At 37.4% G+C, this 22,945-nt stretch overlaps 1 protein-coding gene across 11 annotated transcripts in view; it reads left to right on the top strand.

The window, feature by feature from the left end:
- Window positions 1-22,945, top strand: part of EHBP1 (EH domain binding protein 1) — a 212,247-nt gene that overhangs the window by 110,598 nt on the left and 78,704 nt on the right. For all 11 annotated transcript variants that reach the window (XM_027713141.2, XM_027713212.2, XM_027713873.2 and 8 more), the window contains 2 exons: window positions 19,595-19,773; window positions 20,401-20,449. In XM_027713141.2, coding sequence (XP_027568942.1) covers window positions 19,595-19,773; window positions 20,401-20,449 — 228 coding nt within the window. The remainder of the gene's footprint in view (window positions 1-19,594; window positions 19,774-20,400; window positions 20,450-22,945) is intronic.

The following is a 22,945-nucleotide window of genomic DNA, read 5'->3' as shown; positions in this document are numbered from 1 at the left end:
TAGTAAAATATTTTTCATTGCAAATTAGTATATATAATATGCAGGTTTACAAATGCTTGGCTGCTTCTGCCATTTTCGTAACTGCTCTTTAAGGTATTTCTGCATTATTGGTGCAATGTAGCTCCTACTGAAATGGATGGAAACATTGACAGTGCCTGCAGCATTCTGGATTGCACCAGTTAGCACTTCTGCAGAATGTCTGTGCAAATAAATTTTGGTAACTTCACCAGTGTTGTGACATTCCAAGCCTCAATTTTCATATTTTTATATTTAACTTACATTTACAAATTACAGTACTCTGGTCGTCATAAAATATTACTTTACTTATTGTGGAGAAAATATGCTCTTTAGATATGTATTGGCAGTAATTTCATATGCTTTATTTCCACTTGGAAGTTTAAGATTGTGCACTATTCTGTGGAAAAAAAAATCCATCTCTGGCAGAGAGTAGAAAAGCCAACAGACATATTGTATGACACAGTGTTGCAATGTTCCATTAAAATGCCAGCACTGTTTCGTGTAGGTAAACTAACAAAAAATACTTATTTTATGTTTTATTCAAAACCAACACCAATACAATAATTTCTTAAATTTTTCCCATATAAATATATGTGATGATTTATATAATCATTCATTTCCTTGAATGATGTGTTCCAACAGTCAACAAATACAAGAATGGTCAAATAAGACTCATATCCTGATTCGGGAACTGTTTAAAGGCTGATGAGATCAGGAAAGAGAAGAAGAAGGCCTTTGGATGGTGGAAACACCCACACTGCCTTTTCTGGGCTCTAACTTCCCACAATAGAACATGAATTAAATGCTTGAAGAGCATGCTTCTCAGAGGAGAGAGATGGGGGGAGTGACAGTGGGGTATCTCCGGAGGTGAGCTGAGCTCCACACTGCCTTTGAGACAAGTCTCTCATTGCACCCATTTCTGCAGGACTGGGAGGGGACTGCTCTTCTCATGGAAGTGCCAAAGGCATTTGCCTGAAATCTGTCCTTAAAATATCCCTAAAGTGGATAAATGCAAAGAAGAAGTGAGGAGCTGCCAGGAGCATTGAGGTTTCTGGAGTGCTGTGGTTCCTAAATGTCAAGGCTTTCACAGCACTCTTTCGTTTCTCTCACAGAGGGCGAGGGGATGAGGCACAGGCACACAGACTGGTCAGGTGGAGTCCTGGCCTTCCGAAACATCTGAATAACAGCTGCATTAGGTGAGCTCCCAGTGAGATCTAGGGGAGCTTCTGGAAGATGTAATCTGAAAATCCTTATCCCTGATGAGGGCCTTTTATTTTATTTCCTATAAGTTATCTGCCTTCACTTCTCCAGCAGAAAGGAGCTGAGAGGAGACAGGCAAATGGCACAGGGCTGTGAGCTCCTGATGTAGGTGCTGGAGGGCCACCTTCCTGGCATTTCTGTAAGTTTTCAAAGGACCTGGGGGCTTCAGTTTTCATGCTGGGCTTCACAGACTGTTAGTCCTGTTCAATTCAACCTTTGCTCTTTAAGAGGTAGAAGAAAGAAGGAACACTTCTCATAAGACCTTTTTTAAACTACCATCAAAACAAAAATCCTCAAAATCTTCACAACAAAAACCTGATAAAAATCTATCCTTTTTCTGTAGTTTTTACACCTTATTATCAAGTCCCTTAACAAGAGCCAAACAAGCAGGTTACTGGACAGCTTTTTAATTGAAAACTTGATTCTTTCCAGTATTCCCTTGCACCTAACAAGTAGCACAATTTGTAGAAGTTGATGTTATTGTAGCATTTTTAGCTATTACCTCAAGCTTTATGTTGGGGCTGGTTTAGATAAAGTCCTGAGTACTGTCTCCACCACCCTTGGCCCTTGGTGCAGTGCTCCAGTGAAGGAACACACTAACAATAGCCTGGTTTTCTGCTTGCCTGAGGGGTGGGTTTGGTTCATCGTGGTTGGCAGGCACCTCAAATTGGAAATAAGTGTGCATGAATAAATTTTCCTTTGCTTCTGTCATGATGAGTTATGCACATATTACAAAAATAATTATCTTCCCTTCATAAATCAGTCTGATAGTTAACTTTTGTTTGCTCACTAATTCACTCTTCCTGCTAAATGTTCTTTGGTTTGGATCAGATACTTAAGCATAAGAATAAATCACAGGTCTAAGACAGAATGCTTTTTGTTGCTGGGAAAGAAGAATAAGTCTAAAACCAAAATAAATGGCATTTGTAAGCAAATCTACAGTGCAACGATGGCCCTAAAATGAAGTGCTAGTATTAGCTATTCTGCTCTGCTTTGTAAAAGTATTTTTTTAGGTAAAATTTTGTCTGTTTTATTTTAAAATAGCGATCACCATTACTTTTAGACGGGCAGGTCAAGTAAATAAATTTGTGAAGCGAGATATACTGAGAGGAAAAATCCAGGAGAAAAACGGAAGCCAAGGATGCCAGGAGCTAAGCCCTGGGGCATGTGGAACAGTCAGGTATTATATGTGTATGTTGTAGTCATGCTCGCTGGCAAATACAAGCCAAGCGCAAATCTTTTTTTTTTAAGGAGAGAAAACCAAGCCAGTTAGAAGGAAAATGTTGTATTCCTGAGTTGCTGGAAGAAATATGTTGCCAATTCATATTGCAACACAGCTCTGATGACAAGAAGCTGCATAATAAACCAAGTACTTGTGCGATAGTGCCGGCACACTAGCTGCGTGTTCTACAACAGCATTTTTAACCATGTTCAACAGTGTGCTTGCTATCGCTCCTCCATTTGTTGAATTCAGGATGACCTTTGCATGAATAAAGTCAAATAGGATTAAGGCAGGAATTTTCAACAATGGGAAAGAGCAACAGATGTAGCCGACTTTGAACGTGGGAGGATTGTTGATGCACGGTTGCCTAAAGGGAGTGTCTGTGGTGACAAAAAAGGGGGAGAGGGGAAAAAACCCAACAATTTCCTAAAATATTAACCACATAAAAGAAAAGAAAATAAATAGAAAACAGTCCAAAGGAACTGAGTGATCCTGGTTTTTATTGGCATCGAGCTGAAGGCATGATTTTTTGATTCACTGCCTCCTTTTAAATCTATTTCTTTCTATTCTTTCAGCAGAACTCTGTTCTCTGAAACTGTCGCTATATATGAGCTGTCTGAGGGGTTTGTGACGGGTATCGTGTTTTTAGGTTCATGGTTTCTCCTGAGTTAAGGAAAACAAAAATGGAATATACAGGGGAAAAAGTTGTTTTGCTGCAGAATTAGTAGTTTGAGTACAAAATCCAGTTCCTGCTGGTGTTTTTTTATTTGATTTATCCTATGGAGAAGCATATAGATGGATCTCAAATACAGTGCAAGCACTCTATATGGAGACTGTTACAGAAAAGGGGGGGAAGGTTAGAAATATAGTTAAAGCAAGAACTCTTTCTGATATATCTTAAGTAGTTTTATATTTTATGTGCTCATTAGATATACTGAATTTGTTTTTATCTCAATAAAAAGAGGACATACATATGTATTTTACTTAGTAGATTTAAAGTATTTGGTTACCTTTCGAAAATACAATAAATTCTTTGAAACTTACTTAGTTTCATTATTGACAAGAGCTGTTTTGGAGTTTAGTAGATAGTCGTGTTAACCCCTAAGTGATACTTCATAGTTTGTAGTAATGAATAATGCACAAAATTTAAATATCATTCATAAATGTAATTCAGACAAATCAGCTTTGAAAAGCATTCATGGGAAAAGCTTTTAAAGTGTGAATGAAATCATGTGCTCTAGCTCAATGAAAGGGCTTTAAAGGAGCTAGCTAGAAACTAAAGTAATTAAGAAAATCGTGTTGTAAATGCTATGAAAAATATTGGTGAGCTTAATGTATTACAGTTCAACTGTAATATTTAAGAGCTTGATTAAACATCCACTGATTAAATGCTTATACTACACTTTAAAGAGAGCAATGCTGTTGAGAGGGCAGTCTCTCACAGTAGAAAAATCATTTGGATTCAGAGGATGTAGCATGGTAAAACATCTTCTAATACATCTTATCCTACTTCTTCCCATACTCCTTTAGAGCAGAGCTTGCTGTGGGTTACCACTAGCTGATGACATGCCAAAGTGTAGTCAGTGGTTGTAACATGTCTCCCACCCCCCAAACAAGGAGTATTTCAACAGATATAGAAGAAAAAAAAGAAACAAACAAGCCCAAAACAGAACAAAAAAAATACCCCCAAGCCCTCTATTGTTACCTGGGATCAAATATCCTGAAGGACACAGCTATTGAATATCTGAAGAACACAGCTCTCTAAGTGCCAGAGGCTTCATTACTAATTTTTGTTGCCTTAGTAAAGAGGCTGTTATGTTTAATTTTTGCACTAGGGACAACTTGGTATGCATGCCTGGCATCTTTAGCACCAAGAGCACGTAACTGTTATGTGCATGGAGTGGATTAATGCCCACTGTGGCTGAAGAAAGTCGCCTTCATTTCCTCGTGGGCTCAGCGTTGGAACCAACATTAATCTCACAAACGTGTACATAACTGCTCACATTGTTTGTGAGTGCACAACTGTGTGAAAGGCTGTTACAGTCACACAGCAAAAACATAGAAATATATTTTGAAAGAGCAGTTGGATGCTGATTATTAGACACCTGGATTTTTGTTGACGTTCATGAGACTTAATGGAGTCCACTGAAGGCAATGAGAAGATGAGGTCCTTGATCCTGAATTAAGTTCCTGAGAAGTGACATCTTTTCATCCAGGGTTCCAGGAGTATGAACTGGGGTGGGTCAGGGCAGTTTCTAGCTCCTTAGTTGTCTTTTGTGTGTTTGAAGGGTGATCCACAAGGAAGAGTACAGTCTCCTTTTCTTTGGTGGCTCTGTTCTCCCTCGCTTCATCACCACCTTGAGACAAAGAACTGTAATCCTAAAGCCTTGCAAGGGTCATGTTTCTTGGCTTGCTTCAATGCAAATAGATCTTTAGAATCCAACTCAGACAATCATGCTTTAAAAGTATCCTAAAATGTTATACCATTGGAAATAATTATAAATAAAAATGGTGTTCTATTTTTGTATTCTTTATTTTTTTCCAATTAGCTACCTTGTATTTTTTGCGTCTGGAGCATAATGAATGTAATTTTTACTTATAAAACAGATAGTTCAGAATTTGTTTCTGTTATTTCAAGTAAGCTTGGGGGATTTTTTAATGTAGTGTGTATTTTCTTTCTGTGTGTGTATATAGGTATATATAAACTTACATTTTAATATATTTGTTACTGTGCTGATTATGGTTATTTGTTATATAGAAAGGTATATATATGTTATTTGTGTGCCTTTGTATATAACAAATATGCTTTTCTTTCTGCATGCAGGCTTTCTACAAAGTGAATTCAGACAGTAATTTGATACAGATGGCTTAACAGATCATAATTAAAGTGTTTTGTCCTAGAATCTGCTTCGTAACTCAACCATATTCCCTAACACCATGACCCCTTTTCATAATGTTGCTAAAGTGCTTTCAAGAACTCTGCAGAAGGCTTTGTTTTTTATCACTTTAAAGCAATACTGAAGAATTGATGCTTTTCTGAAGTGCCCTTATGGCACTCTGTGCTATTGGTAAGTAGTCTATCATGATTGTCATTGACAGCAATGACTCAGGAACATAATGTGACTCAGTCTTTTGTTTTGAGACGTGGGTGTGTAGACCAGAACCCAATCAATAGGCTTAAGTATAGAACTACAGCAAACCAAATATTGATTCAATGCTCAAATTCTTATTACTGTAACCACAACCCTTCCATTGTACTTAAAATGTTATTAGAATATTAACATTATTATAATTAAAAAAAAAAAAAGGAAGATGAAAAATTGCCTTTGAGGGGTTTCCAGGGAAGGAGTTTTCTCTGCAAATGCATTTAACTGTTTTTACATTCTGTATAGCATCAAGATTAGGCTTTTGCAAAAAATAGGTTTGGGGATTTGCCTACTAAAATTAGGTTTTCTTTTAGGACAGTATCTCTCTTTCTGTTTACATACCATTGTTTTCAGATATAGAACTAGAATGAGTAATAGGGAATAACTAGAAGAAAATTCTGATGAGAGCCTCCAAATTTTCGAAATGTTCTTCCATTTCTGGTCTCCTTGGACATACAAATGGTTGCTTTAAAATCACAATCTGTCTTTTTTTGCAAGTATTTAAAGAGTTGTAGAACCCATACAACACATGGCACATTAGGTGGTTTGACTCAGAGCACTTTCATCTCTGGAAGAGTATTTCCCTTATTTTTTGGAGGAAGCCAGTAGTGTGACTTGTCCTCAAACAAATAAAATGTACTGCTCCAGATTTTGGGTCTTGTGCATTTTTTTTTTTTTTTGCACATATAAGCTGTAATTGGCCCTTCATCACCCTCAGTGTCTGTTTCTATGACAGTTGCTCTGCCAATATTTGATGAAGAAAAAGAAAAAAGAAAGCAAGATTATGTTGTGGCTCTACTTTCTGACCAGGTTTTAGCAATTTGACATCCTTAAACTCCTGAACATTGTCCTTGCTGCTCTCCCTGCGTGACTGATGGACTTTGTGTGGAGCCCCAACCAGATGATCTGAGCACTGCTGGAAATGCATACCTGCTTGGAACTATTTGAGAAATAGATTCACATTTTTAAAAATATTTATTTAAAATGGGGTATTTTCATATTTACTGAGTAAAAAGGGACTAAGAGACAAGTCAGATCCTACTATGGTCTTGTTTTTTGCTTTTGTCCTTTTCAGCTTAAAAGGATCCTTTTAAAAACTGGTTGTTGACTTTGGGTGTGAGTTGTAGGTTTAGATTGCATAAGAATTGACCTCTTTTGATAGTGAAGTTTGTTACAAATATATTGCTTGTGTCTGATTTAGGACATAAAATACCTCTGTAGTGTTCCATAATTCATGGACAGAGATAGCATCCCCTGAGGCTGGTGTGAAGCGTCTTAGTCAGACTTCTGCTCTGAAGAGTTTTCCAAACAGTGTGTGTCTGCGAGCTGCAGAAGATGTTTTGGGAGACCAATCAGACCAATCTTGTTTACCTAAACTCCTCTTTTGAGAGTCCAGTGCCCTCCCCTTTCTGCTTCCTGCCACCACCCCCCCCCAAACTTGCTAAAGGGATTGTTAAGTAGCAGCATTTAACGCTACCAGGGTTTTATAAATGGGAGATAATAAAAAGAATTGCTAAATGCCTTTTCAGTATTTACATGTGGTAAAAAAACCTTATGTGAATGCAACTCCCTGGCTAAAGCAGCACGCACACTATGTATTTATCAACTCATCATTGTCCCACTAGTGCTTCTATTTGAGTACTCTCTAAGTTTTATTTTAACTGTGGGCAAAACTGCTCTTTGAACTCCCGTTCTGTGCCGCTTCAAAGGTAAGGGAGGTCTTAGTCAAATGATATCACTGTACTTGTTTCCCAGCCATGTCTTGGGTCATGCTTCTGCTGCCTAGAAGTCTGAAAAGCCCATGTTATTAAGATGATGGGTCCTAACCTTTAAATAATTTTTAGAAGCTCGTGTAACTTGGAACTAACACTCAGTATTAGAATCAACTTTATAGATTCCACTGGAAGCTTATTTAGAGCAGTTGGCTTTTATAAATTTATCAAAGTTTTGAAATTGCAGCTATTTTGCTGTGTTACCAGAGCTCTCCCTTACATTAACTTTCTCTTCCCTTTATGTTTCCCATTTCAAAGATTGTCATAATCATTTAATCTCTCGTTATGCAATTAGATATGTTGCTACACATTTATTAGCAAACTTACTGTCAGACTAGTAGTAATGCTCTAATTTACACTTCCCAAAGCATGGAAGTTCCTGTGTAGGAATGAAGGCTCCCTTCTTTTCCCTCCTCCACCTATGCTGAGGTGCTTGTGCAGTGAAAAGTATTGCAGGAGACTGAGATGTGTGAGTGATAAGTGCTCTACATTTGTAACACTTGGACATGATCAGACACGTTAAAGATGATGTATGAGGCTTGAGTGTGAGTTTTCTCCATTTGTGCTGGCTGAAATTTGCCCCCCTGTAGCTCATTGGGGTTCTCTGATAAATCTGATCTCATCCCCCAACCTAAGGGAGAGCAATCAATACCTTCCCCCTCAGCTCCTTCTAAGAGCACTGGTACTACTGGTTGGAAGACTGAAGTCCTCTGGTGCAGTTCTTCTATCCAGGAGTTTCCTAGTTCTATCTGCAGATGAGTGTTTGGAATCAGGAGCAGCTCACACCAGGAACACGTTAATCATTGCATCATCTGGGGACCAGTCGAGAACTTTTTAGGAGTGCTTAATTTTATTTAACACACCATGTAAATTAAGTCCAAAAGACACTTAAAGTGTAACACTTTCTTCCATTTGTGGAAGCTCAAAACCATAACGCCAGTTAAGGATTTTAATCCATTGGACAGTAATGTCTTTGGGATCCAGCGATGTCATCTGTCTGTCACTCTGAGTTAGGGACAGTTAATGAACGGGTTAATGATTGGAATAGTGTTGAAAGACCAGGGAGTCATGATCTGTGTCTCTGATACTGCCTTAGGAATGCAAACCCCAAACAATCAGAAACACCTATAGAGTTGTCTGTTCAGGAAAACCCCTCAAGCTGTCATCTGGACACGATGCTCATGAGTACTGTGCACACTGCATGTAAAATAGTGCATGCTAAAATCCCTTTCCATGTTTCCGTTCCTCCTCTCCCTCAACAGCTTGGAATACTTCTCATATCTGCAAAATTTGTTCCTTGAATTCAAAATCAGCATTTTGTCTCAAAACCTTTAATATTGCAATACTTATAATGTAATATTTTTCTAAAAAATGTTTATATTTCATTTATCAGACAATTTTTTTTTACTTTAGGGAACTTAAACCAGGGAAAAAAATGCTGCTAAACAAACAAAAAAAAAAATGCTACTGTAGTTCCAAATATTAAGCTAATTTTTAAAATGTTGACCTAAATAATACATTCAATTAATGAAAAAAAAAAGCTATCTTTGCAGACAATATACTAATATTTAATTTGAAATTTTATTGAGTAGATCCTGGGGATCATTTAGGAGTTTTACATGTGTTAAAAAAAAGAAACCCAGAAGACCTGACTGCTGTGCATTGCTGTAACACCCCTGGAACGTGGCTAACGCCCAATTACTGCATGCTTAGACTTGGATGGGAATTACAATTGAGCTGTAAAATATTTTGACAGTTTCCAACTGTTGTGTGCTTATTAGCCAGGCATCATAAGAGAATGAAATACAGTGATTTGATTAGGTTTATATCACAATCTGCTTAAACAAGGACTTTCAACATAAACATGTAGTGTAAAGTGTTAATCAGAGGCAGTATTTAATTATTAGCAGCTTTTCTTGAGTTCTGCAGGAGAGAATTCCTCTCTCCCAAAGATTTTGATTTCTTAAATGAGACTTGCCATACCTTTGTGCTTCAGCTTTTCATTTACAAGCTTTTACTTGTTGAGTGCTAAAAGCATAACCACACCAAATTTAATTTGTCGCGTGAAAATTGTGTGTGTATTTTTCAAGAGGATAGATTTGCCAGTGTTGACGCTAGAAAAGCTTGTGTTAATTACATATTATAAAACAAAAAGGATATTTTCATTTAATATGTATTTCTTCTTTTAGCTGAACAAGTTCTAGCAATTAGCAAATTTGGATAGCGTAAGAATTCCTGGAAAAATATATGTTAAGCCAAGTGGCACTTGAATTGCTGTTACTTTTACATGTATTTTTATTTTGAAATGAAACTAATAAAGCAAAAATATTTAAACTGCATGCAAATTAAGCTCCAGATTGTGCCAGTCTTGTTATGTTCATTAAGCTATTGAATCCTTGAGTTGGGGCTGTTATTCCGTAGGGTCTATTCACAGAATAAGGTACTATTCAGAGAGGTAAAGATAACAATCTGCCTTCACACTGCTTAAATAATGCTCATTCTGTTGGGCAACTAAAACAAGAATATTCAAGCCTGCCATCCCTTAATTTTTCATTTGCTTTTATTTAGTAATGCTTTTTTGTTTTCTTTGTTGTTTATGAATGGTGCTTGTGAGTGAAACGTTCTTTTTCTGGTAGAGAAGACTTTTTGAAGCGTTATCTTTTTTTTTTCTTTAAAAGAAAAAACCTCTAAGGTAATTTTTGTTTCCCAGTTCACTCTGCTTGTGACATCTCTGCTGTGACAGAGCTGAATCCAACTGATTTGGTTACAAGTGTTTGCTTACATCTTACAGTTTGCCTAAATACCTGATTTCACCTGACTGCAATTGGGTGGGGGTTTTTCTGACTCTTGTCCTGGGTTTGACCTTGAACTTGCAGATGAAAAAAATCTTTCCAATGTATCCTAGATTTTAAAGTGGCTTGGTGACTTTCTGTGGAGATATGGTCAATGAGAGAGAGCCTTCCTCTCTCTAATAGTGCTCATGAGGAGCAGTTGGAGTGGTGGGGTTATAATTCTTCAATAGCCAGTCTCCTAAACAACTGAAAGAGAAAAGACACACTCTGTGCAGTTATTCATTTGGAGAGTGGTTAGTGGTTACTGAACTTTCTATGTATTCAGATAGCTTTGTGCCAGGGAAAAAAACCGAAAATATACTGTTCTTTGCAAGGAGATCTTATTAACATAGGGTGAATTATTGCATGAGTTGCTTATGAAACCAGTAATATCAGGACTTCCATGCTAGGATTTATTTTTAAAACAGGAAGTGGGTTGTTTTTGGTGGGTGATGTGAGAGGCCAGTGTGAAGTGTTGCTTGGTGGGAATTGGGGGTTTTCCGGCTTGCTTCCCCTGATGCCAGTGCTCGGAGGGAACCTCTGCCAGGCTCCTGCTTGCTGATGGCAGCAGCCTGTGCAAGCTGTGTCCTTTTCCTGTAGGCTCTGGAGTTAAGAAACACAGAGAAGTTGGGTCTGAAGCACTTGGTCCATCTACTTGCCCAAAGGCAAAGTTTTGCTTTACAAAACGAAGCATTTCTGCAACTTATTGTTAAAGACCTCAAATAACGAGACATTCATGGCTTTCCCAGGCAGTCTTCAGTGCTTCATTGTACTGTTTTATAGATTGCTCCTCCTGGTGTCTGACCTGTTGCAATTAAAGCCTGTAACTTCATTTTGGTATGGGGGACAAAGGGTTTTCTTTCTTCTTTATAGAGTTTTATGTGCTTGAAGACTTACCATGTTACTTTATCATTTTTCCATAAGATAAATGACATAAATTTGCTACAGCATACTTCATGCCTCTTTTGGTTTTTTTTCCTGATCTTTGGACTCATTTTCCTTACACTCTGCGTCAGAGAAAACTGAACATAAAATTTTTGTTGTGCTTTTGTTGATGCTGAGTGGAGTGGGAGAGGCAGTATGTGTCTTGCAAGCTTTATTCCTGTCTGTACATCTCAGTATGATATTTGTTTTTTTCACAACAACCTGATGTTGTTGACTCTATGTTCAGCTTGAATAGACTGTTTCCCCCACGTTCTTTTGTGAAGAACTTTTACCTAACCAGTTCTTCCTCATTCTGCATTTATGTAAATGTTACTCTTTCCTGTGTTTCGCTTGTAGCTATTGAATTTCTTACTGTTTCCTTCAGACCTTTTCTCCTTTTTATGTGATTAGAATTCTTTTAGTGCATTTGTTGTCCATCCCAGCTTCTTGTCTAATGTATTGTCCACCTTCCTAATTCAGACTTTCACTGAACCCAAGAAATACTCTTGCAGAACCCTTTTTAATGCATAATTCCAACAATCATTTAAAACTAGTCTTGGCTATAGTTTTCCAGACTGTTTTGCACCTCTGTGAGTCTCATTAAGGCACTGTTTTCCATGCTTCCTTTATGAGAGAATCTTGAGAGACAATTAAAAGAGCTCAACTGCATTCATAATGTTATGTGATGCTTCTGCCCACCCCTGCCTGCTTCCCTGTTGTAGAAGGAACTTGGACTGCTAGTCATGATTTGTTCATGGCAAATAATGTTTGTTCCTTGTCTTCTTTTAACTTTCATGTGCTAAGAAGCACCTTAATTATTTGTTCCGCTTCTTTTTCATTAGCTTGTCTGCGTTCTTCCAATTTGTCTTTTTCTTATGCCTTTAAAGACTGGAAAGGAATGTAGTATTTTCCTACTTTTCTGATATCTCCCCTATGTTCAAGTTTTCAGACTGGCCATTCATTTCAGATGTTGTTTTATATTGGTTCTTCCAGTACCCTAGGATTACATTCAATGTGTTCAGCTGATCTGGAAGCATCTGGCTTATCTAAGATGTTTCCACACGGGGCTGAAATTTCACCTTTTTGTGTCTGTATGAGTAATGCTTGTTTCCAACTTGCATCTGACTTGTAGAATAAAGACAGAAGAAGAAAAAAGAAAGGTGTATAATTTCAGGTACCTCCCCATCATCTATGGACAGCTTCTCCTTATCAATGAGGGGTGAAACAATATTTTTATTAATCTCCATTTTGTGATTGTTTACATAGAGTTAGCTGCTGATGCAGTAGTTTATCAAGGCAAAAAGTTCTTTCCATTAAATTCTCACTTATCTATAGCTGTCCTAAGTAGTTTTAAGAACATCCATCTTTATGCCTGATGTAAGCTCATTGACACCAGCACCTCATGCAGGATTGTAGAATATACTGATTTTATTTCCACTCTCAATCAAGAGGTGTACTATGGCCTTCAGAGGTGTACTGTGTCATCAATACCAGGCTTAAAAATACTGAGTGCTCTAAGCTCCCCCAAACAGAGAGATTGTTTTCCTTTGTTAGTGCAATACCTGCACAAATCTGACATCTGTGTGTTCTGTTCTCGAGTATTTAAAACAAAGATTTCTCATAGGGAAAGACTAATGCTTCCGTAAATATGCCTATGGTTGTGCATTAATGTAAATGATGCAGTGGATTTACAAAATGGGTAACTATAAAGTTCTGTGGAGCCATGTCACCTTAATGATCCAACATCAGAAGATTACCTGAAAAAACCATGCCCGCTGAAATGTTCAGAGGAGTGGGATAATGACTTGTGTTTATTTAATGGCTCTGTCAAAAGAAATTCCTGCAAAAGCAACAAGAGTTCACTGTTTTTAGGAAGAATTGGCAGTGACTCTCATTTTTAGTTTGCCTTGTGCTTTCTTTTAGAAGAGATTCTTGTGACCTTTTCTGACAAGCTCTAACACTTCCATTGTTTGCTGCAGGCCTTTGAAATGTGGCAGAGATAGCCTTGGGCCCAGGGAGGTGCGTTTTGCTAGTTCAGTTCACATTTAACAAAGTTAAAAGCTTTGAAAATTGCTATTCCTCATCTGTGGTTTAAGTTGCTTAATTCTGGCAACCTGCCCAAAACCCTGAACGTTCCCATCGTGGCAGAGAGCCAGGGATTGTGAACCAGCAGCATCCTGGTAGCTCATCTGGGCTTCCAGCACAGATTACATGAGAGCAGAGACTTCAACCCACATGCCACCGGGCCAACTGGAGAAAGGAAGGTGGACACAAGGAAACTGCCTGTCTTCTGAGAGCAGAAAAATGAGGCCCCATCCCTGCATGTGATCTGTTCATACTGTTATATTACAAATATGTGTAATCATCAGAGACTGAGCTCTGCGTTCGCTTCTGCTTAATGGTATGAATTATATACCTTTCTTGTTTTTTTTAATTGAAAACATGTCGTTCAAGACAAAGATTATGTGACCTCAGGGAAGAGAAGCCAGGTGAGCCTTGGCCAATCCTTTTATAATAGTTGAATCTGAGAAGGAGCTCACTGTAACTTTTTTCCTGGCTATACTGACCATCAGGTGAAATCACTTGCACATAAGTAACCAATTCATTATGTTGCCTCACATTTGTTTCTCTGTTACCAGCTCATTAACATGAATCTTCTCTTTGACGGTAGCTAATAAATTTAGGGCTTCTCAGCCTGGTGAGGTGGCTGCCTTCACTCCCGTGTGGTGCTGTTCTTCTCTACTAAGAACATCCACAGGGGGAGGTAGTCGCCTTGAAATAAATAGTCTGTCTTGCTCTTAATTGAATGCCATGAGCAGACACGCTTGTCTCCTGTTGCCCAAGTGAGGCAATTGTCCAGTAGTCCATGTGTTGTGGCTTTTGGTTATGAAGGTTTAGAGTTTAGTTCTGAATACTTGCGTTCTTTTATCCTTTTAATCCCCAACAATGAAAACCAAACCAAAACCCAAAAAAGACTCTGCTAAGAAAATGTTACTTCATTACTAGACGAAGTAAAAGGCAAAAGGAGGCTACCAGATAATTACAAAAATTACAAAACGAAGTACTTAACAGTAGCCTTTGTTATTGCAGTCTCTCCCATCTTTGTGCACTGGATGCCTGTAGGTTATAAGCACGTGCACACTTCAATTGTATGACCACATACCATCATTTTCTACCAGACCACTTCCTCAGTGCTCAGAGTAAAAGTAACCAGAGGCAGTTATCTGCAGGGCTGCTTTCCTTTCTTTTGCCAGGCATAGTTTGGAAAAGCTCTTTCCAGACTCCTGGCCATCAAAATATGTAACAGGCAACTGACAACCCTTTAGTTTGACCTACTTGACCAACAACTAACTTGAGGTGTGTCCTGAGGATTTCACCTTCCTCTTCACCTTGCGAGGTTCAAACATGAGAGCATCATGTCAGCTCAGGCAGATGTCTAAATGTTAAGGTTATGATTGAATATGGACTGGTTTGGTTGTGCCAAAATGAAACCTGTAAAAAGACAAGCAATTAAAAGCTTATGCCTAAGGGTTTTAAGATAAAAGCTTATATTTTATTGCCTATCCATATTAGCTGTAGGCACAATCAGAAGAGTGAGGAAGGCAAAGTTTTAAGGTGTATGGTGCTGATGAAACCTGGAGGTTACCTGAATACTTGTAATTAATCATATATAGGAAATAAATTCATTGAATCTGTAACTTGTGCCTAGCAGCTGGATTTTCATATCTCCTTCATTTTTAGGGACAGTAGGAACTAGAGATGTTTTATGCAGCCACACACCGTGCCATGCAAATAGAGAGCACAAAGTTAAAGAATGTACTCCTAAGTTGATGCATTTGTCTTTCAGAGTAACAGGACAGCAGAACTCCTAACATTTCTTTCTAGGAAATGTGTATTTTCTAATATATGGGTGGTCTTCCCTTACTAGAAGCAAAGAGCAATGCCACTTGTATTTTGTTGTGTCACTGAAGCCATCATAGTGTTATTATGATGTGCTACCATAAAAAAATAACTAACTAGCCTACATAAAGGACATCTCACCACAGCTCAGGGTTATCAGGATGTTTTTTTCCATTTTTGGAATAAAACTGAAAGCAATTTTATTCTATCTTTGCACTCTTCCCATGTTGTATTTGATATTTGACTTAGGCCTAAACTGTTCCACAGCCCACAGCAAACAAAACTGAATGCACGTTGGACATGTACAGACCATGCCAAAGGCGTAAATTGTATTAAATGAGCCATATTCAATTTCTAATACTCCCAGGCTCCTATGGGTGGAGTCCTGTGTTGTTGAAACGATAAAATTCTTGGGTATCATCTCGATGATACAAAATTATCCATTTGACTGAAATGTATTTGGTGTCTTGGTTTTATTGCACCTCTTTTTACTGCTTTTCAGACTGATCAGTTCATTTGAGTTTCCTAAACTTTTTCTATATCCGGCCACACGCTGTACATTTTCACCCACCTACTTGTGCCTTACTTTCATTTACCTTATCTTGCATTTTAAAGGTTTCACCATTTTTAGTGAGCCTAGATAGCACTGTGGTTTTGATGGGGTAAGGGAAAGTCCCTTTTGTAAAATAAGTAAGAGACCAGTGTCTGTACTTCCTTCTTGAGGAAAAAAACTTGTTTGTTCATTGTTTAGAGATCTTCCCTATTCTGACTTCCAGGTCTATCTCAATCTCATCTTCCTCTCCTCCTGCAGTTAATTACCAATCCTGGGTTGTTTCCAACCTTTCCTCTTTTCCAACCTTTCCTTTCCTCTATGGGGAGTTGTGTTCGTTAATAAAAAACTCAAACCACGTAAGTCTTCCGCCTAGATTACATACGTTTTTTTTCCTTACTCCTCTCAGCATCTTTCTTTCCGGCCTTTAACACTGCCCCCTGCTTTCTTTAAACTCCTCTACCCCCATGCAACCTGTCTACGAGCTGTTGAATTGCTCAGACTGAGCCCCTACAGTCTTCATTCTGGCTGTTCACAGTGTCTCATAGGAGATCTCTGTCCATAGCCCCATGTTCCCATCAGAATTTGAGTCTTGATTTTCTCCTCCTGAGTGTTGTCCTGTGTGTCAGAGATGCAGCTCAACCCTCTCTCTCTGAACCATCAGTGTGCCTGGTGCTGCGTTCTTGAGAGCAGCAAAACAACTATTTAAATATTTTCAAATGTAGGGATGCAGCCTAATATTTAAAGCTATTGTCCTCTTGTTAACACAGAGTAGTGGTCTGATGGGATAATCTCCCAAGAGGAAAAATGCATAAAACATATTAGCTGAGCTTCCAGAACATGTAAAAGAAGAATAGAGACTTCAATGCTTTTGTTGAGTGCGAAACAAAGATATCCTGAAGCTGGTGCTGACTCCAGCTGATAAGTCCATCCACATGATGCTATATTTAGATCTGAGCTAAGCATGTGAGGGACCAGCTCTGGAACCTCTGCACTTCTGTGTGGTTATTCCACAGCTGGATAAAAGGCGGTTGCATTAGATTCGGTAACCTGTTGATCAGTGAGCAGATCTAGCAATCTGGTGTGGGTATCTCATGCTTTTTGGGACCATTTCCAACCAAGTTCTCAGGGCCTTTGGGGTTTGAACTCAAACAGGCAAGTCATGACTGCCGTGTTGTTTGGAAGAATTGTGTGGTCAGTGCTTGAAAGAATGATATAAGAGAAGGCTTATTAAATTTTCATTCATCTGATTAGTTCCTGCTGATCTTGTAGAGCAAATATATACTTGAAATAGGCACTTGGTAGTAATTGTGCTTGTACCAAAACAGTAACTAATATGTATAACATACAAGTATAGAAAGAAAATCTTTTTCATAATTAAGTTTCACCAAAAAAAAATAAAAAAATTTCAAAACTAACATTTGTTAACGCCTCTGAAGGTATGTCAAGTGCTCACACACAATTCTGCCTTTACTCATGTATTTCCGTTGTGTCTTGAATTGAATGCATTTGTCACAGATTAAATAACAAAAGCTTTGACTCAGGTGGTGATTAGGAGCATAACATTGTCCTAATATTAACTTCACCTTTATCCAAAAAAACTTGGACTGCTAAGTATGGAAAGAAAACCTAATGTAACTTCTGCTTTATCAGCTAAGAGAAGAGAAAATTGTGTAAGTACATTATGCACATCCTAAATCTTGAATATTCTGGATAAAATACTTTTAGAAAATGTAACATTAATGAAAACACAAACAGGGAAAATTTTTAAATAAAAATTTTTTAAAAAAATGTGAAATTCTGCTAAATTTATTGTTTTAATAACTTTGGATTTCCTTTTGTAAAACATGGTTTTAAATTCAGATATGTCTTCAGTTTGTTAGATGAGTAATTAAGGCATTTCCATGATAATATTGCCTCAGGTGATTTCAGAGTTAACCTGAAAGCATTTAGGTGGTGACTGAAACATTTAAAATTTTCGTAGAGAATTTCAGCAGCAAGTATTAAGACTTTATAGTTAACATTTAATATATCTGTGATGCTCTATGATTTGAAGAAGTAACTTTGTGCTTCAAAAATTTGTTAAAATATCATCTTTCCACAATTTGATAGAGTTATTTTAATTATTGTCACTATTGTAGTGTTATCTCAATAAATATAATTTGTAATAGCAAATATATTTTAAGTAGCATAGTACCTTAAATATGAGATCAGTGGTTAGTTACTGGGTTTTGCTTCCAGTTGTAAAAAAAACAAGAGAAAAACATCATCTTAGTTACTTCACTGAATCTGGAGTAATTGTCTGACAGCTCCTATGCAATATTTGTTTATCTGATTAGATCTTGTACATGGTAAAGAAAGTTCATCATTTATTGCTGCTTTTCCTTCCCTATTTTGCATATCCCTGTTAAGCCCTTAATTCAGTATATTTAGAGATATTTGTCTCATTGTTAATGGATTTGTTCATGCTGATTTGAATTGTTTGACAAGATTAAAAAAAAAAAGCACTTTTTAACAAGTTATTTTGCACATACAATGTGGTATTAAAAAAAATCTCAGCAAGGTATACACTTTGCGCTTTCTAAATGAGTTAGCAGTGTTTGTATGTGATGAGGAGGTAGTACGTTTATAAAACAACCTTTTAGGGCTGATTGTGACAGTAAATGAAAAGTTACTTCCCTGGTTCTGTGTGGGTTTTTTTCCCCAGAAGCAGTGAAAACAAATCAGCAGCTAATTGCTGAGCACTGACAGGCTTCAGTCAAGGGGGGGCATCGTAGGTCTTTCACAAATAGACAATAACAAGTAAATCCGTTTGACCGTAAACTTAAGTGGCTGTGATACAGTAAATTACTTGCGCTATTTATCTTAATTTGGGGACTCTCCACCTCTAAGGTGCGTCAACAGCTTGTTTGTTGTGCATATATGCTTTTAATTATATTACATTTAAAAAAACAAGTGATCTGAGTTCTTTCACTACAGTTCAGATTTAGGATTTGTGTCAGTCACATTCTGTCTTTTTGATTAGCCCTAAGAAGTTTTTGAAGTGATAATATTTTTCCAGAGAAATAAGTGTGTATGAGTCTTGAAAACATCAGCTGCAGTCAGTAAGTTCTCTGCTGAATTCGTGGAACAGTGGATGGTCTGACAAACGCCAGATGCCTGAAATATTCTGTTTTAATTCTTGGCTTATGCCCACAAAAAATGTTACTAAGAGGGTCAAAATAACCTGTTTTTAAATGGTTGTTGGTAGCTAATGATTCTTGTTAAAAAGCACCCTCTGATAAGAATTTGCATCTGAAATTCCTTTTCGACTTAGAAAAGCTAAAGCCCAGGAGAGGAAACTCTTCGGGTATGGTTGGAAGTGGCTGTTTAGAAACACTGAGCCATAATTACCTTTGTGCAATCTCACACTTACGTAGAAAGAGAGCCCAAAACTGCACACTGGAGCCTGTTGGAGAGCGATACACCGGTCTTGTGTCGCGACTTTGATCCCCCCCGATGCAATGATGGATTGCAGCTCGTGACAAACTCTGCCCCAGCTCTGCCTGGCCCTTTGATCCAGTCCCAGTGTTATCTTCATTAAAAGTAAAAGGGCTTGTGGGGATGCTTTTCCATTTTGGGAAATGTTTTCAAGGTTGAGTGTCACGGACTGTGCGGGACTGTGCCGTAAGTGTTTCAGCACGGTATTTCCACTGGTACGATTCTTGGCCTCTTCTCCTGTGTAGATCTGGAATCCTGTATATCTGCATCCTTTGGAGACAAGTGCCTAGGGCAACAACTGCAGATAATAACTTGCGATTTGTGTCTTTTGCAAGTTACAGTCATTGTAAACTGACAGCTGTGAAGGACCTAAACTCACATCAAAGGATACAGATCATCTAGTTAGGTCAATTAATGTTAATTCTCATCTTCCATTAAATTCTTTTATCATCTTCTCTCTTTTTCTTTTCTTTTTTTTTTTTTTTCTCCAGCCAAGCCCGATACCAAGTCCTGTTTTGGGGAGAAAGCCAAATGCTAGTCAGTCATTGCTCGTGTGGTGCAAGGAAGTTACAAAAAACTATAGGGGAGTGAAAATCACCAACTTTACTACGTCGTGGAGGAATGGTTTATCCTTTTGTGCAATATTACATCACTTTAGACCAGACCTAATGTAAGTTGTATACTCTGCCTGCACAACCTAACTCTCATAGAAATACAGAACAGTTAAGTTTATGTAAAAATCAAATTGTGTTCATTTCAGATGTTGAATTCTTTTCACCCTTTCCTTTCAAGCAGGGAACCATCCTTTCTAAGAAACCAGATTTATGAATGTTCAAACTTTGTGACCTCTGTGCTCTCCCTTGTTGCATAAACAATTATTTCTCCCCTCTCTGTGATTTGTTTTTCTTCTTCTTAATCTTATACAAAGAACTGACTTCAGGATGATTATGAGAATTGCGCCGGTGTTGAAATGAGATGAGAGGAATAAGCTCTTTGTACGCTGACAAGGACGGATTACCTCCTGGTAAATTTGGTTGTCAAGGCCGGCCTCTAGTCCCTGCCTTAACTTCTTTTTTAGATGGAAAGCTTCAGGCAATGAAACATGTAATCGGTGTTTATTTATTTATTTATTTATTCCTTTAATTTTCCACACTATTAGTTTTGTTGATTGAATTGCTGTGAAATTGCTAGTTACTATATGATATTATTGTATGTCAAATTTTTAGATTTAGTTTGTTTTAAAACTGCTGCTTTTATCAAATACTGTACATACCCACTGTGCCATTTTCCCCCTCAGTGACTACAAGTCCCTGAATCCTCAAGATATTAAAGAGAACAACAAAAAGGTAAGAACTGCCAGGAGAAAAAAAAAAAAAAAAAAAAGACATAGCCTCAATTTTGACTTCACTGCAGGTTTTTATTAATTTTGGGAAATGCAGTTGTTTTGTAAGGTCATAACTGCAGCTCACAGAAGGTATTCGGCCTCCCGTGGTTCAAATCGGATGCTTTATTGACTCGAGTTTGTCATGGTTTTAACATTCACAACAAGTTCAAGGCTGGCATTAGAGTTTAATGTTTGTATGGCCTACATTAACTGTGAAAGCAGGGGAAAGGCCTGGCCAGCCTTCTGTGAGCGCTCATGATTTTTCCTGTCAGCTGCGTAATTAAAAAAAAATTTAGAAAAATGTACCTGCGACTGGACTGTTGAACACAAGGCTTCTCTTGCTGTTGCTTTACCAGGGCTCTGGGAACTGGGCACGGTTGATGTTGCTTGGTGATTTTTATGTTTTTAAAGATGAAATATTACACCTACTCTCATGCTGCACCATGAATGAAGGGTAAAAAGTGTTGAGACAATACTTTGCAAATAAACTGAAATATTAGGAAAATACTTTATAGCCTTGTGCTGGGCAGCTGTTTTAAACCACTCGTTTTGGGTGCAAAGATCTAAAAAGTTTCTCTGGAAGAAGCAGGAATTCTGTTTGGGAATCACCAGAAGACTTTTTATTTCTGCTCACTATTTTAGGCATGCTACAAGCTTCAGTTGAGCCCTAGAGACATGTTTAGAAATTAAAATTTTCATGTGAGTCACTGATAATGAAATTGTTCCTTAAGATGATCTGAAAATTGTTTTTAAGTATCTACCTTCTTAATGCTGGGATTTTGTTTTTCTACTGCTTTAAAAAGCACTAAATTTAACAAGGATTAAGGTATAAAAATATACTTTGAATAAATTAATCAGGTTCAATACTATATAGTAAACATATCTACAGTCTAATATGATTTAGTTATGTGGAATTTCTGAAAACGCTTTATTAAAATTCATTTGCGTTTGTATTTTAATGTGTCTGCACATTTATGTGTTAGCCAGGGAGTTACTTGTCTTTAATTTAGTACTTATGTATTATAAATAATGAAATATCTCTAAACTGCTGCTATCTAATGAGTCTTTTGGCTGTTGATTTTTTTTTTTCATAATAATATGAGGACTTAAGATGACCTAATGTGACATCACATTATTTTCTGTGACCATATGTTTTTGTACTTCAAGTTTTGTTGAGCGTCTGGGCTAATTAAGCCGGATTATAAGAAAGAAAGAATAGATTATTAATTAAAAACGTTAGCAGTATGATCAGTCATCTTTTCTTTATGAAACTGTGATGGCAAACAGTGAACTTTTCAGCCTCTCTTTCTAACAGGATATAGTTCCCAGAATTGAAGAAATAATGATTGTTGTTATTGTGCAGTTTTTTTCTTTCATCACTTTGGCAGCCTTTGCCTGACAGCCACACTGAGTATCTCAGTTGCTTCCTGCAGATTTATTTCCTGGTCTCACACAGTTCTGCCAGATAACCCCGTGTGCCCTTGGTTGGAGTGAATGCAACACTGCCAACAATGGCTGCCTAGAAATTCCGTGCAGATATGTAACACATTTGACAATGATTCCTCCTAACCAATTAAAATAACATCTTTGGATGAATAGGATGATTTTCTTTGTCTGAAGCAGCTCTTTTTTTTTTTTTTAAATGTTTCTTTCCCTGCTGCTCCCTCTCCAGAAGGAAAACCATAGATTAAAGGTTAACCCGTAAAAGTATATCTTTTAGAAGTGCATGACCTTGTTTGTATTTTAATTTAAAAAAAGGAAGATATCTTAAGAGACAACTATTTCAGTGCAAATACAGAGTATGATTACACATGGAAATGCACTGTTACAAAAGGCACATCATCAGAGATTCTTTATAACACACAACAACCACTTGCCAGTTTGGTGCTGCCACTGATGCTGAATAAAAAAGGGTATTTACCTGTGACATCTGATCTTGGCCAATATGTCAGTGTGTTACAGAGTCGGGAAATGATTGGAATACTGCCTGTGGTGCTTGTGCTGATGGATCCCAATTGATGTCTGTCAATCAACTTGTCAGTAAATTAGAAAAAAAAAAAGAAAAAAACTTCATTGGGAGATAGGTAAATGGGCTTAGTGTCCTGAATATACATACATAAAAAAATCCCAAACAGCTACTACATTAGCATCAATCCTAATTGGAAGATATTTTTGGTGCACGTTGCAAATTCAAATTTCTGTCAGGAACAAAAGAGAAACCAGGATTATCTTCGAGAAAATCAGAAACATTACAGAGATACTTTCCCTGATGGTCCAAAGAGTTGTGCTTCTACTTAAATCTCAGATATCCATGTAGCCTTCCCAGTAACATAAACCAGCTAATTTGATTTAATATGTCCATTTGATTATTATTAAAGAATAATGAAATTAAAAATAATGGAAAATGTATTAAAATTAAGCATACTGGCAGTATAGTCCCTTATCAAAAATAGAATTT

This window comes from Pipra filicauda, unplaced genomic scaffold, assembly GCF_003945595.2.
Source record: "Pipra filicauda isolate LSUMZ 115617 unplaced genomic scaffold, ASM394559v2 scaffold109_size3271384_pilon, whole genome shotgun sequence".
Lineage (NCBI taxonomy): Eukaryota > Metazoa > Chordata > Aves > Passeriformes > Pipridae > Pipra > Pipra filicauda.
This window is presented reverse-complemented; position numbering and strand designations above follow the sequence as displayed.